Here is a 16,087-nt window from a genome sequence, read left to right as displayed (position 1 = left end):
TGCAGATGACATTAAGTGGGGACGTCAGGGAGCTGTTGGAAATCCGGGAAAAACTTCTGAAGAGAGGTAAGAAAGTTGAAACCTGGTATTGAAACCCCTCTGTAAGTGATTGTGGTCTGATTAACATGGCTGTCAGTCTTCTGTTTTATATCGTTTTCTTGTGTCAAGTTCACCTCCTGCAGTTGGCGGTCACTGTCGTTACTCCATAGTACAGACGTCCGTCTCGATAGCCAGTATTGGATACGAATGCCCATCCCAGTCGTGTCAAGTCACACGTAGTATCGTCAGTGAATCCCAGTTTTACTTCACTATTCAGCTTCATTCCAGACCCTTGGATTTGTATTCAGACAATTAAGTGTCGCCAAATTTGAGTTCAAGTCCACGTTATGGCGTTCATTTGTGTGTGTGTGTGTGTGTGTGTTTTAAATAAAAAATGTACTTATTGTTTTGTACTTGTTTGTACCTTTATTAAGTTTCTTTAATGAGGTACAGATAAACTGCAGGACAGGTTAATTTCGATCACAATGGTAACTTTCACATACATGTACTGTATATGTACATGTATAGCCTACTTGTATTGAAGACTGCACATCACGGCAGTTCAGCCACGTGTAGTAGTGACAACCAGATGGGGTGATGTGAAGGATAACACGGAAAGGTATATTCCATCTCTATAGGGTGCTATTTTATAATTCCAACAAATGTTATAACACATAGAGGCAGGGATGCACTGTGTGTTACGATAGGCCTAAATGTCAAACTTTATAAAAAAAAACACACAATGTCCTAGCCTGAGTGACCCCACTATTTGTGAATGAATCTTTGTGAATGCCACAGAAGCATAGTTTAGATTTTTTGTCTTGCAATTCAATTTGTAGCCCCAGTACATAAGAAATGATAATGATAATAAAATATTCATACATGTTCCCACATATACCTGTCTAAGTACAGAGAACCATGACTAAATCACCAGAACAACTAGAAGAATGCAATGTACACAGTAAGTCACAGTAAAGTACACTCAATGGCCTAATGGTTAGAGCATCTGTCTTGAACTCGCGAGATCCCAGGTTCAAACTCGGGTCAGGTCATACCAAAGACTTTAAAAATAGTACTTACTGCTGCCTCGCTTGGCACTCAGCTCTCAGAGGATAGAGCAGGTAAACATGATTGGTTGGCTAAGTGTCAGTATAATGTCACTAGGTGGGGTGTCATGTCTGTTGTTTTTGCCATGATACTTCAGCTGCGGCAGCACTTTGGCAGCATGAACTTGCTGTTCCACAAGAATACACTTTATATGTAAATGCACCTAATGACTCCCCACCAGGATATGACTGAAATATTAAGTACCATCTTAAACCCAATACTTACATACATACACACATACATACATACATACAAACATACATACATACAAACATACATACATATATGTATAGACTAATATTTGAGACCCTGCAGATGGTCGTGGGTTTCTCTCGGGCTCTGCCAGGTTTCCACCCACCATAATGCTTGTCGTCGCCATATAAAAGAAATATTCTTGAGTACAGCGTAAAACACCAATCAAATATATAAATAAATAATATTTGAGACTGAGCTGGTTTCTGGCCCATTTTGCCTTTGTTGTAAAAGTTCTCCACATATGATACATGAACAGCAAATGATAATCAAGAGCTAAACTATCATGTCCTGTTTCATGGTGTTTTACACTTGGACCAGTGTTTTTTTGTTTTGTTTTTTTTTTTCTCAGTTTGAACTTTCTTTTATTAAAGTATGTGATCTATGGGCTTAAATTTTGCCAAGTATTTTGCTAGAAAAAAAGTATGTGTGGTTTTTTTCAAGGATTGCAAGCAGATTGTGAACTGTATTAAAAACCAGGTGAACTTTCAGTGTCAGTGTATACGTCATTGTTGTAAATTATTGTTTAGTCTCATTGCACTTGGAATTTCTTGTGATTAATGCTTTGTTGTTCACTGATCAGGCTGATAATCGGAATCAAGAAATGAATGCAACTGAGGGTTTAGAAAATAGAATTATAACGTTAGTTTACATGTCCTGAATAGGTACACATTTTCATTGGTCATGTTGACATTTGACTGAGCTGTAGTCTGCAGCAGACTGAGGTGATACTGTGCTTGGTGTGTCAGTTGATTGTGACCAGCATGTGAGTTTGCGCTATAGGCAAGAGATATTCCAAATATTTTGGGTATTAACAGGATGTAAACATTCTATATTTGTTACACAGATGACACTGTGGTTGTTATTCATGGTTTGTGAACTCCTGCTCGAACAACTATACTTTGAAACTGTGTGATTGTTACCTACTGCATCTACATGTACTAATGTTTTGTACAAGAAATTCACCAAAAGTACATGTAAAACACAACGGGCTTGCACTGCGTATGATTGACTCTTGTCGCTTACCGTTATGTGCTACACGTAAATGAATATTAATGAGTACAACATAAAATGCACCAATGCAGTCGCTGTGAGTTCAAGTCCAGCTCGTGCTGGCTTCCTCTCCGGCCGTACATGGGAAGGTCTTGCAGCAACCTGCGGATGGTCGTGGGTTTCCCCTGGGCACTGCCCAGTTTCCTTCCACCATAATGCTGGCCGCAGTAGTATAAGTGAAATATTCTTGAGTACGGCGTAAAACACCAATCAAATAAATAAATAAATAACATAAAACACTAATCAAATCAAGTTATGGTGAACATTTACATGGATATGCTACTTGTAAGTCACCATAAGACATGCATATTTTCAAATTATCTTAGCCTCAGACAGAATTGGGCTCTCTGGTTTCCATTGTTTATTGGGCCTTGGTGGCAAGAATTAAGAATCAGGGGTCGATTCCTCAAAGTCGTTTCTGACTTCAGTCAAAATTTAAAAAGCTCTTTACGATGTTTAGTGTTTGACACTGGAAATTGTAAAATCTAGACATGTTCATCCTAAGATAACATTGATGATGGAGAAAAAATTTCAATTTCCAAAGCCCAAAGATAAGCTTTAAGATATTATTTCAAATTTTGACCTAAAAGTCAGAAAAGAATTCGTAGAATTGTCCTCTGGGAAAGGGGAGAGGTTCACTGTAGGCGCTGAACTGGAATTCTTGAGTACGTATCTTACAATTTAGTACAAGTGAAATAATAACAGGTTTCGGACAGTTTCTTGAAAGTTACGTAACAGGCCGTTTATTGCAGTTCAGTAGATTCAATGACCTTGGGAGGTTTGGAAAGTTTTGTTTTAAGGGTTCTTGAAAATCTTGAATTTAGGAAGAATACAAGAAGAATACAATATATTTAATAAGAGAGTGACCTCCTTCACATATTTACCATGTCTACAAAGCATCTGTCATTGATAACAACGCCAAAAAAGATGTATATCTGAATGCTCGAATAAATTTCTGCATCTGGAGTGTTGAAAAGTCCAGTTAGTACTATACATTCAGAACCAGGACTTGGGACTTTCATACAGAAATACCTACAGTACATATGTACACATCTGCTGAAATCCAATGTTCTTTAGTAGATGAAATAATAAATAAATAAATTAGTAAATAGAATGTAGGTAAATAAATAAATTTGTTTTTTTTTTCTCCTATTTCTAGGAGCAGATAGGCATAGCTGATTGAGGTTGGGCATTAATTTCTGCTCCGATGTGGCATGGAAAACCCCTGGAACTATGTGTCCGACAGTCACGCGAGTCACGTTATAGACGCGATCACAGAGCTCAGGAAGAACAAAGAGCTGTGTGACGTGGTCTTGGTTGTAAATGGACGCTGTATCCCCGCCCACAGGCTCATCCTGTCCGCATGCAGCCCTTACTTCCATGGGCTGTTTGAGGGCCCTTGTCACAGCTCCCAACCTCTAGGGAATCACCCCATAGAGGTGCCGCTTTCTGGGATTGACGCCTGCGCCGCTGAGAACGCCATAGATTACTGTTACACTTCCCACCTTGTGATTGATGATGAGAATGTCTGGAGTCTTCTCCCTGCAGCCAGCCTTCTTCAGCTTGAGGAGGTACAAAATGTCTGCTGTGATTTTCTCAAAGGGAGGCTGACTCTGTCAAACTGTGTCAGAATGAGGCTGATGTCATCTTCTTGTCACTGTGAGGAGTTGATGCATCTCTGTGATGCCTACATCCAAAACAACTTTGACAGGGTGAGTGATATCATCTATATACTGTTACAGTAAAACATGTAAAAGGTATATGTTCTCAACATGCCCAGAGTTGTGCACCAGTTGTTCTTGGTTAATGCATGCTTGGAGTTTGGAAAGATGTATAAAACATTAAAAAAACATAAAAAATGATGCCAAAATCAGATAAAAGAGCATGAAAATTTATTTGCTTTTTAAAGGATTTGAACATATGGTTTTTAACATTTTTATTTAGATTTTGTTTCTTTCAGGAGAAAAAGGGTATTTGGAGTGTTTTTGTTTGGTGGGTAGTTGGGACCTCCTCTTGACATATATTGTCTTTGCATAAAAATGTTCTAAATAAGAATGTGATACATTTAATAATAATTAATAATAATTTAATAATAAATTTACTTCAGTGTAAATGTGTTGTTTATATATATATCCGAACATATGCATGTAATCTGACTTACGATCATATTTATGATTAATATTAAAAATATAAATACGATCAAAATCCAGGTTGAACACATTTGGTAGCTGCAAGAAACAAATTCTAGTTCAATTATAGTTATTAAATATGTGTTTCATCATCATTTATAACATAATTACAGAAAGGGAATGTATGCTAAGTAGTTATCACATTTACCGACCTCGTAAATGTAATTTCCAAGTTTCCTTTTTTTGTCTTAAAAAAAAATGGAAAAAAAATTTTGAAAACCACATTTTCAACTAACCTTTTGCACTCTTTTCTCTGCACTTTATGTAAATTTTGATGTTTTCTCCACCTTTAAAAGATACATTTACTGTCTCTTTTCATGATAGAGGTCGACAGTTTTAGTCTAAATTCTTGCGCACTTTACTTGACCTTATGTGGTACACGGAGGCCTTAATAGTTGCCTGAAATCTGACGACTCTGTTACATGTATCACGAAAGGCTGTGACTTCACAATGGTTTTATGGAACCGTACACTGTGCCCAGGCATTATCATCAGTCATTGTCCTTCTGATCTTTTGAAAATGAAACAAGCTAATTTTTAAAGCTTACATGTACAAAATACCTTTATTGGAGCACCATGTGTCATAAGAGCTTATACATGATTACATGTAGCTTTTTAATTTGTTAAATGTTGCTTTCGTTTTCTCAGGCTTCATACAGCACAGACTTAAGTGATGTACTTTTTCATATCTGCCAGGGAGATGCATGTGGGTAGGGCAGTAAGGACAGATGATGTGTCCGGAGACTCAAAAGAGTTTCTGCAGGAGTTGTCTCCCTTTAATAGGACTTCTCAATAAGAAACTTTCATGTGCTAGCTTATTTATTTGATTTGTGATTTGAGAGAAAAAATCGAAAAAAAAAATGCTACTTTTGAAAACACCATATTTGCAAATAACTTTTTACGTTCTTTCATCTGATATTTGCATCACTTTTATATTTTCCTCTCCTTTAGAAGATATGATGCCAAAACCTTAACCACTCGATGGACTTACTGAGCTGCTTTACAGCACCTAAGACAGCTTAATTCTGTCCTTGTAAAGCATAGGTCGATTTCGAACAGAGAAGACAAAAATTAGTCATAGTATTTGCCTTTTCCAGTTTTGTTACTTATTTGATTCGTGTTTTACGTCGTACTCAAGAATATTTCACTTATACGACAGCGGCCAACATTATGGTAGGAGGAAACCGGGCATAGTCTGGGGGATACTCACGACCACATATGCGAGCTCAAGGAATTGATACTGTCGGTGTATCTATGTTTTGTTACTGGGACATCTCTAGATTTTACTTTGCTCAGTCAGCAGGGTAAGGTGTAGAGGTGTAACAAACCTCTGCATCATATGAATGGTGTTAATCTTTCTGTCTTGCGTGAGTATTGTATCCCCATATAATCTTTTGAATTTTAAAACTGGAAAATTTGAGATTTTTTTTCATGATTTTAGAAGTGGTGTACAATGTGTACATATGTTGAAAAATCTGGAAGCAAGCAAATTTTTTCATTTCTTGATCAACTGAATACATATTTCAATGAATGTAACAAAAAGTGACAAAAAAAAAAGGACAAGCAGTCTGATTTAAAGGTATGGTATTAAATGTTTAAGATTGCATGTGTAATGTCAGGGCCGTATCCAGAAAAAGAATTTGAAGGTTCTGACCCCAAACTTTAAAGGTGTACAAATAAAAGACAGCGTGCTCAAATTTTATGAAACACAAGAAAATGACGGTTTCTTGTAGCCTCTGAGTCTATGAATGAAAAAAAATTTGTATGAAAACTTAACTTTTCATTGGTAAATTATTCAGTATTTACATGTACATGTGTACTTGTTAGTTTTAATACAGCTTGATTACATGGAGTGTAGGTGCCAAACAGTTTGGGGGGCCCAAACGTTTTCTAGAACTTAAACGGCTTAAGGTATGGCCCTGATCATCATAAAAAAACATTGAAGTGGATAAAATTCAACAGTTATTTCAATTATTTATGTGAGGAAAGTTATGATTGTTCAAAAGGAAACTCGTCCTTTTGATGACGTGAGCTCCACGAATAACCAAACATTTTGGCCAACAGGAAAGGTCATCATTTGTCATTACTGAATCTCTTCATTGGAACTTTGTTGTTTCTTTCAGATTCTATCCAGTGAAGACTTTTTAGGGGTCTCTGCAGAGAATTTGATTGTGTTCTTGTCCCAGTGTCTTTCCCAGCGATTGGTGACTGAAAACTCTGTGTCTGAAGCTGTACAGAGATGGGTGGGAAGAGAGAAGGAGCAGAGAGCAGTCTGTATTAGTATGGTGGGTGTTCCATGTGTGTGGGTGTAAGGCTCTACAGGGATCTGTGGGGTGGGAAGGGAGAAGGAGCAGAGAGCAGTCTGTATTAGTATGGTGGGTGTTCCATGTGTGTGGGTGTAAGGCTCTACAGGGATCTGTGGGGGTGGGAAAGGAGAAGGAGCAGAGAGCAGTCTGTATTAGTATGGTGGGTGTTCCATGTGTGTGGGTGTAAGGCTGTACAGGGATCTGTGGGGAGGGAGGGAGAAGGAGCAGAGAGCAGTCTGTATTAGTATGGTGGGTGTTCCATGTGTGTGGGTGTAAGGCTGTACAGGGATCTATTGGGAGGGACGGAGAAGGACCAAAGAACGGTCTGGGTGGTATCTTATAAAGTACTTCATGTAATGAACTCACGGTTTTCTCATACATAAAACAAAATGTTTGGGGTGGTATCTTATAGAGTACTACATGTAATGAACTCACGGTTTTCTCATACATAGAACAAAATGTTTGGGGTGGTATCTTATAAAGTACTACATGTAATGAACTCACGGTTTTCTCATACATAGAACACAGTAGCACGAAGGGGGATTTTCCATCATTGATTCATTTTGTGCATAATAGTTAATATACTTTATATAATCTGCAACTTAGTGTATTGTGTGCATATTAAAATCAATGTAAAGCAAATGTTTGAGTTGGGCTTAGGGTTTGCACACTTTTTTTTTTTGTTAATGAAGCCAGAGATAGATATGAATTGAATTGTGTTTACTTGCATTGCTGAAGATTATTGTATGTATGGAGAAAACAGATGCATATATACAAAACTAGCAGTAAACCCTGTTACCTGACAATCCTCTGGACCTAAATTATGACGTATTTCCAAACTACTTGGAAATATTCAGAGGCTATGAAGGAAACAGCCTTGGAACAGAGCTCTCTCCATGGCTAAGAATGATTGAAGACGAATAACACGGTTTAACCCCTGATAACGAAAAAGCCCATAAAAATGTGAATCTTTGGGAAGAGCACTTTTGGAAGTGCAGTGTCATTTGTTTCCATATGTCATGGACAGATGATGCCATTTTTTATTGCGTAATGTCATGTCAGGCAAAAGTGAAAAAGGCGGAAAACTCTTGTTCCCTCGTGATTCTCCTAAATTTTGTACGTGTACCTACCTTCTCTATTTTTTTACGGAGAACAGGAAGCAAGAGATTTTTCCCATCTGGCCTAATGTCCTGTAAATCTTCAACGTTTTTGATCTCGGAAGCTAATTTTCAATCTCTAAATCACCTTTTGAGTGGAATATATGCATACAGTTAATATGAAAGTGACACTTATTTGTGTCACTAAAGATGCAAGCATCATGAAACTGTGCAAATTATTTGCCTACACCTCCTAGTTCTCTCAAAATGTTTAAAAAAATTTGTTGCTGTGGTGATTGAAGTGGTTGAAAAAGGTTGGAGAATTAGGGTACATAAAAGTATATCACGGATACATATCAGAAAAGCAGTAATAGCTGTGTGAATTATGCAATAATATATGATTTCAGGCATAGTCTTACCTGTACTTTTCTCGGATTATGTTGTAGATCTCAAGAAGACTTCCTTGTGTTCAGAAGTTAGTGCAGAGGGACAACATTCCAAGTTATTCATCCGATGTCCAGAGTAAGTTCATCAAGCTCCACTTGGCATGATCACTTGTATGTCTGTGTGTAACCTGTTATATGTTATGGATTCTAAGAAATGTACTATCTGTCAAAAAACTGTTAATTGCAGTCTCTAACAGAGATAGTCATAACATGTTATTGTTTCAGGCATGTGGTGAACAACATGTGTGTCAATCGCAATCAAATAACAGTTACTGTTTAATTTGTATTTATTGGATATAAAAAGGCGAAAAATATTGATACCTTCCCTGAAAATGATCGCAGTTGCCTTTGAAGCACTGACTGATCATTAAGGATCAAAAATGCATCTAGATGTGTGTGTGTGAATAGTTGATGGGACTGCATGTACAGGGACTCTTAAGAAGCCAGGTGTTCCTCTCTGGCCAGATAGCTCAGGCTGCAGTGTGATAGTAGACACTCTGCATGCTGTATAAAGTTGTGAGTTCAAGTCTCACTTAAGCCGGAAGCTTAACAGAAGGGGTTGTTTCAATGTCAGAAATCAAATTATTAAATCTCGACGAAGTGCTCTGTATGTGGAATTTAGTTGTTGTTTGTTACATTAATGCTGCATACGTTATTTCTCTGTTGTTTTTGCGGACAGAAACGTCAGGGGACATTCCGTTAAATGTGGACAAGAGAGATTACCCTCAGTGCTCTGTGTGCTCACTTCTGCTGCCGTCCCAACAAGTCCTTCAAAGTCACATGTCTGAGTGGCATGAGGGACCCCAGACGGAGCTCTGCCTGACCCCAGCAACCCCAGAGTTCCAGAAAGATCCTTCAAACAGGAAGGCTAAACCTCCAGAACCTCCTGATATAGATATCATTTGCCAGATCTGCAACAAGCATTATCATAGCGACATAGAGATGACAAACCATTGCCTAGGCCACATGGAAGGGTATTCGCCGGCACCTGAGCAGGCTAGCACCCCATCAGTGACCCCATCAGTGACCCCGAGCAGCCCAGAGCACCCAGACTCGCCTGTGGCCAGTTATCTCCAATCCTCATCCTCAGAGACTTTCCTTAGTAACTACAAGGGAGAGAAGCAGTACTGCTGCAAGATTTGCGGGGAGCAGATGCAGAAGGAGAGCCAGATGTACAGCCACTGCGCCCAGCACCATGGTTATGGAGACATGCCCCTCCAGTGCCAGGTATGCCAGAAGCTGTTCCATGACAAGGTTAAGCATCTGCGACACCTTGTGCACCATGCCACGGTTGTTTACTTCTGCTGTCCGTTTTGTGACAAGCAGAGCCGAACCAAGGCGAATTTGCAGATCCATATGCGTATCCACACTGGAGAGCGGCCGTATGTCTGTGTCTACTGCAATAAAGGCTTCCGCAACTACTGCGTGCTGAAGGTGCATGTACGAAGCCATACAGGTGAGAAGCCCTTCACATGCAACATCTGTGGTCAGTCCTTCACAAAGAATATTCATCTGAAGAGGCATGTCAGCACCCACTCGGGTGAGAAGCCCTTCTCCTGCGACCTCTGCGGCAAAGGCTTTGGTAGGAATGACCATCTACAGCGCCACATCAAGACCATCCATACCCGGGAGAAACCGCACGGTTGTAACCTCTGCGGTAAGGACTTTGTCAGACGCTACGAGCTGGAGCGCCACATGCGCTTCCACCAGAAGAAGGGCAGTGCAAAAACAAAAACATCTAAAAGAAAACAGGTCAAGATGGAGGCGCACGAAAAGCAGAGCTCTGATACAAGTAGTTCTGAAATCTTGGGCGCGGGTAATGTGAATGTGGAGTCCAGAGATGAGAGATTGGTTTATGACAGCTTTAAAACTGGCAGGGGTCCTGTGCCTAGTCAGCCTTACCTTTCAAACCTACCAGACATGCTCTGTGTTAGCAACCAGACAACAAACCTAGCGATGGTGAACGACTTCTCAAATAGCACTACCTCTTGTGGACCAGAAAACAACAACAACAATATTGTTCCAAACCGAAAACAGTTCAACGACAACCGTTTTATGTCAGTGGACGGATCAAATCTTGACAGTGATAGGACTACAGAAGCGTATCGTTGCCAAGCCAGTTTTGAGGGAGGTAAAACAATGCTTCCAGAACAGAAAGTATATTCGATGCAGCCGAACCCTTTGGTCATCAGTCCTGTGAATGCAAGTTTGACGGTGGCACAAAATGGAGTCACAAACCTGCCATACCCAATACAGTAATCCGTACTTTTCATTAATCCTACAAGCGTCTGTCTTGGCTCAGATGATGAAATATCGAAACGAAAGAGGAGGCGCTGAGGACAAATTCAATCAGAAAAGTATTGGTGTCTAAGACTAAAACAATACATCTACCTGTTATGTTATACACTGAAAACAAAAAATGAAAAATGGACTAACGTTAAGTTAAGATTTATTTTGGCTTAAAGTCTTGTGAGGATGGTATTACATAAACTTCATTTCACGAAAGGTTCATAAAAGCCGATCTGGGATGCTGGTTAGCCAAAGAAAAACGTTTAAAATCGGCGCAAAGGTTTTTCTAGTTACTTACATGTAATCGTTTTGTATGAGGAAATTTGTTTTGCTGGTTGCAGGAGATTTTTTGCGAGTAAAAATTGTTGGGGTAGGACGGAAGGTGCTTGCCCCGGTTTTATTTCCTTGAATATGCATAAAAAACATAATTACATCATTGCACCACTGATGTAAGTGCTTTATTCACTGCCTTGTTGGTGGTTAATTATTTTGTTCATTGACTGATAACTGAAGCATGTAAAATGCTAGAAAGAAGTAACAGTGTTACTGACTAATAAGTGGTTTTTCATTTACAGTTCACTGTACCTGTTTCCTCATCTTTTTTTTTGTATATGTATCTTAAAATACCCCTTTCTTTATCAAAGATTCACTGCGTGTAATAATTCTGTGATGACAGTTTGTAAAGATGTTGACTTTTTTTCTTCTGATATGACCTGTAGAAATGACAATGTCTATGCTGATTCTTCCAGTGTCCAGTATATCTATATATTGAACCACAGCCATTCCATGACTCTCTGTAACGTTGTATGTACACTACATATCTGCACATTGTAACAGTTCATAATGATCAAACCTTGTGATATCTAGCTAGGCCAGTTTACATTATCTGCTCATCACAGCTCATTAAAAACCTCGACTAAAATTTTGTGAATGTTACTCAGGATATTATATTGGATTGCATCAAATTATTTAAGGCCTGATGACGTAAAAGCTGAGGTTTTCATGATAGTAAATATTCTTTCACCTTTGTACACGGATATATACTGTACAAGAACGTATATTATGTTTATGTATAAATAAGGCTGAAAGGCTGGGTGTGAATAACCATTAAGACTACTTCAAAATTTAGATAATTCACTGAAGTAGTAATTTTTTTTCATTTTCTAAATTTTTTTCATGTTTTGTGTAAAGGAAAATCACCTTTTGTCTTCTTGGCCTTATATGCACGAAATGTTAAGACTACTTGATCGTTTATATTTAAATCTTTCGAAGGAGAGCTGTTTTTCTGTTTATAATAGTAAGATTTGCATATTAAGGTTTAGAAACGACCATTTGTGGTGCTACTTCTGCATGGATATACCTGTGGTACAATGTATAGGAGTCAGACGGGCAAGTGTGCTACTTTCAAGTCTTCCTGAGCTCGTATTTGTTAAAAAGTTTTTATTTTTGTACACATAGGCTTACATATATAGTCATGTACAGTCACATTTTGAGTTGAAAAAATATAGTCTTTGTTATTGTTGTTAAAATCCTCGCTCACACGGCATGACTTGCCATGTCGAATTCCATTTGCCAAACGAAAAGAGGAAATGCATTGTTTCGCACATTTGTAGAATTTGAGAAAACACATTGTATGCAAAGGGCTTACCAAATGCTTGTAGTTTGTCCTGCTTTCGTTGGACATGTCGCAGTTCGATGAATTGATTTGACAAATCAAACCGAATTACAACCGTTAGCATGGCCTTGGGTACATATATGACAGTGTCTTAATTCATATAGAATAGGATAAACAAGCATTGAAGCATTGTTCTCTCATGTAAATACGGAAATCTATGCATTGGAGAAATAGAAATCACCAAAACAAAGCAGATCTTATGGATTCTATTGAAGTCAACTATGTAATTATTCTTTTTAACACCTAGATCTACCATCGTTCTGGATGCTGAGCCCTTATCGGCAAAGGGATATATTTTAAATTTTACTGCAATAATTATATGTTTAATACAATAATACCTGTACATTCCTTTCTTTTGTCCGCCATAATTTGTCCATAAAATGGAAAAAGATTATCAGTCTTAAATTGAAATGATAATAATTAACCCTTTTATGAAAAGACGACGACTGATGTTTAAAACATTATATTTTCATTCCATCAGAGACGCATTTTAATTTTATAAAGTGGTCAGTGATAATTTTAAATAATTTGTTTTCCTTTGTAAATGGAGAGTTTTTAATATTTTACACATCACATGAAAGGCAAGGAGTTGTTTTGTTGAAGTATGTGATTGTTGTTCTTGTTTCTTATTTGAGGCACTGTTGTTCACCTACTCATACCTCTGAGTTCCCTCTGTAATTGGAAGGCGGTCTATTTTGCAATCCTTTGGGGTGGCACTAGTGTGAAGCAGGACTTCGAGCCATTGTTACTTCAAGAATGAATTGTCGCGTAACATCTACGCCATTACAGTATATCAGTGTCTATTGTAACGTCGTACTGTCTATATATGTGACGTCATCATGATGAGCCGGGAAAGGAACATTTGACGTCAATAAAATGACGTCACGGTCATGATGCTGGGTCTTTGACGGGTCCACATTGATATAGATGGTTATGAGAGCAAATGTTACACATTTTGACTGTTGCAAGAGAGAATTGATTAGTTTTGTGTATAATAAACACCCACATATCCGTAATGTCGTAAATTAAATATCATTATGTCTTTTTCATTCCAACAGAAAGTCACACGCGTATTAGAAAATTTTTGTACTTGATACGAGAATTGTGGACGTCAATGAAAATTTTTTAGATGGACAGTACAGAAAATTTGCACCAACCATGATCACTAGATACTTATATAATATGGCGTGTATTTTCTTATATTGATTCTATTTTATTTATGTACGCGTACTTAAAAAGTTCTGTTTTAGCTGCAAATATTATTGCAAATGTGTACTCGAGATACTTTGTCCATGTAGATCTGTCTGTTACCTGTTCTCCTATGTACGGGCGTATATCATGGCGGTTAGGATCTTCTGCTACATTGAATGCCATGTCCTTAAATTCTAAGCTAGATGTTTTGTTCTATTACTGTACTTCCTCAACTTTTTCGCATGTTTACAGGGTATTCATTCAAGCATTTTCTGAAGGCATTATTCTGTGTTGACAGATAAAATTGTACTTTTTGTGAAGGCCTGAAGTTTGCCAACACCACCGTTTAGTTTTATCTTCAAAATCTAATTATAAATGTGCATACGTTGCTGTCAATGTTGCTCTTTTAATGCGAAGAGGTTGAGGAATTGGGTACTCCCACTGTGTGTTCACCAGAAGTTTTCCTGATACTATTTTATGAACCAATTTTTTTTCAAATATCTTATGTACTAATTTTTTTACTCCCAAATTTATGGTATGGATTTCATGTGCTATCATTGTAATTTTAGACATGGGTCTATGTGCTGCAAGGATCACTGTCTGTCCATCAGACAGCCAGATGTTTTTCTTCTAATAGCGTATGCATTGGTAAGGTGATCCCCACGCGTCCACGTCAGTGCTAACTTTTAACCATTCTTTGTTCATGATATCTGTTATTGTGTTTCTTTTAAACTTGTTATAAAATACATTCCTATATTTATATCAAATATTTTGATGAACTTGTAATTCTTTACCATTGAGCATAATAATGACTAAGTGCTATGGTAGAAGTTTTTCATGACTAATATTTATTTTAATGAAATTATTACTAGTTATTATTAAGTGCACATATGTTTCTCGATATCTAAAATAGTATAACTCTGCCTTATTCTTTAATTTAATCAAGATTTACTTTTTAAATGCACTTCCATTTTGGTGGGAAACGACACGTAAAGGCTGGAATGCTATGAAATTCAATTTGTATTGGGCTAAATTTGCAGACGTGTAAGGAATGCAGTTTGGTATGTATAGTTCATACTAGTTTACCCGTGGATAGTTGGGGGATATACACGACGTTAAGAAATGTTCTTTCGGAAAATGATGGGTGGAGTTTTTAACCGAGAAAGGAATGAAATTTCATAATTCTTTATTATGCAGACATTAAGAAATATGGCACCTTTGAAGGTAAAGTGCGGATTCTATGCATGGCTGTGTAAATTTGATCTCCAGTCTTTGCCATTTGCTTCTAGGTCTTTTTGCCGTTTTAATGTACTCGTTTTTGATACACGGAGCTGTATGCTATATCCATGCCCCACTTCTAGCATTTGTTCTGCTGTGGGCAAAACTATTCATTGATGGTTGGTACAAAAAAGCTCAAGTTATTTTTTGATACATGTGTGAATGAAACTGCAGAGTAAAGGGTTGCACATACTATCTGACTGATGCAGGATCAGACAATTCACGAAATGAATGCGAGAAAGGCTGATAGAATGAATGTGGAGAATTTCTGTAGAGTTGAGAGTGTTATGAAGCTTCATCGAATGAATATCATTAAGATCCAAAAAGTGAGTACGAAGGTTAATTGAGTAGTACTAATGTGATGAAGTTTAGAGAGTAGTGAACATGGTGAAGGTTCAACAAATTTTCAGAAAGCTTTATTGAATAAAGATTGTGATACAAGTACATGGCTATGGATTAATAAATGTGGTGAAGGATGAAGTTTTATTGAGTGAATGCGATGAAAATTTATTGAATAATGACTGTTGAAACTTTATGCAGTGAATGTGATTAAGTTTATGAAGGTAATGTGAGGCAGCTTTATTGAATGGATGTGTTGAAGCTTTATTGAGTGCATATGATAATGCTGATGGTGCGAATGTGATGAAAACTGTGTACTGAAATTGATGAAGTGTTAACGGTAGATCCACGTCAATCCTGGGTCGGTTCACACCTAAGACCTTAAAAGCGGAAGCTGTAACTTCCTCGCTTAGCGTTCAGCATGAAGGAGATAATGCATACTATCCGTATAATGACTTGGGTGGGTCCGCTTACTTGCCTTCCCTTACTCGTCTAAGTGAAGCAGCACTAGAAAAAAGAGCGGTGGAAATCCATCCTGCAACAAGGAGGCACATTACACGCACATGCACCCTAAGGACTCCGTCGTCATATGACTCACTCACTCACTCAAACACCAAGAACTCGCTCGCAAAGCAAGGTGAAGAAAAAGTGAGGAAGTATGGTGAGGTGTAAGTGATGAAGATTTTTGAAGGGAATGCGATAAAGCGTTTTGACGTGTGTGATAAAAGCGTTTTGAATTGTGTGTGATGAAGCATGGTGAAGTGAATGCGATGAAGCGTTTTGACGTGCGTGTGATACAAGCGCTATGAACTCTGTGTGATCAAGTA

The 16,087-nt window shown here is 37.9% G+C and overlaps 1 protein-coding gene across 1 annotated transcript; it reads left to right on the top strand.

The window, feature by feature from the left end:
• Window positions 1-9: 9 nt before the first annotated feature.
• Window positions 10-15,362, top strand: LOC135463698 (myoneurin-like). The gene is made up of 5 exons (XM_064741084.1): window positions 10-66; window positions 3,611-4,163; window positions 6,763-6,924; window positions 8,489-8,564; window positions 9,168-15,362. The coding sequence occupies exons 2-5, from the start codon at window positions 3,666-3,668 to the stop codon at window positions 10,745-10,747; spliced, it is 2,316 nt and encodes a 771-aa protein (XP_064597154.1). The 5' UTR covers window positions 10-66; window positions 3,611-3,665; the 3' UTR covers window positions 10,748-15,362.
• Window positions 15,363-16,087: the final 725 nt, after the last annotated feature.

Source organism: Liolophura sinensis, chromosome 3, assembly GCF_032854445.1.
Source record: "Liolophura sinensis isolate JHLJ2023 chromosome 3, CUHK_Ljap_v2, whole genome shotgun sequence".
NCBI lineage: Eukaryota > Metazoa > Mollusca > Polyplacophora > Chitonida > Chitonidae > Liolophura > Liolophura sinensis.
The sequence above is the reverse complement of the archived record's forward strand: the minus strand, read 5'-3'. Positions and strand labels throughout refer to the sequence as shown.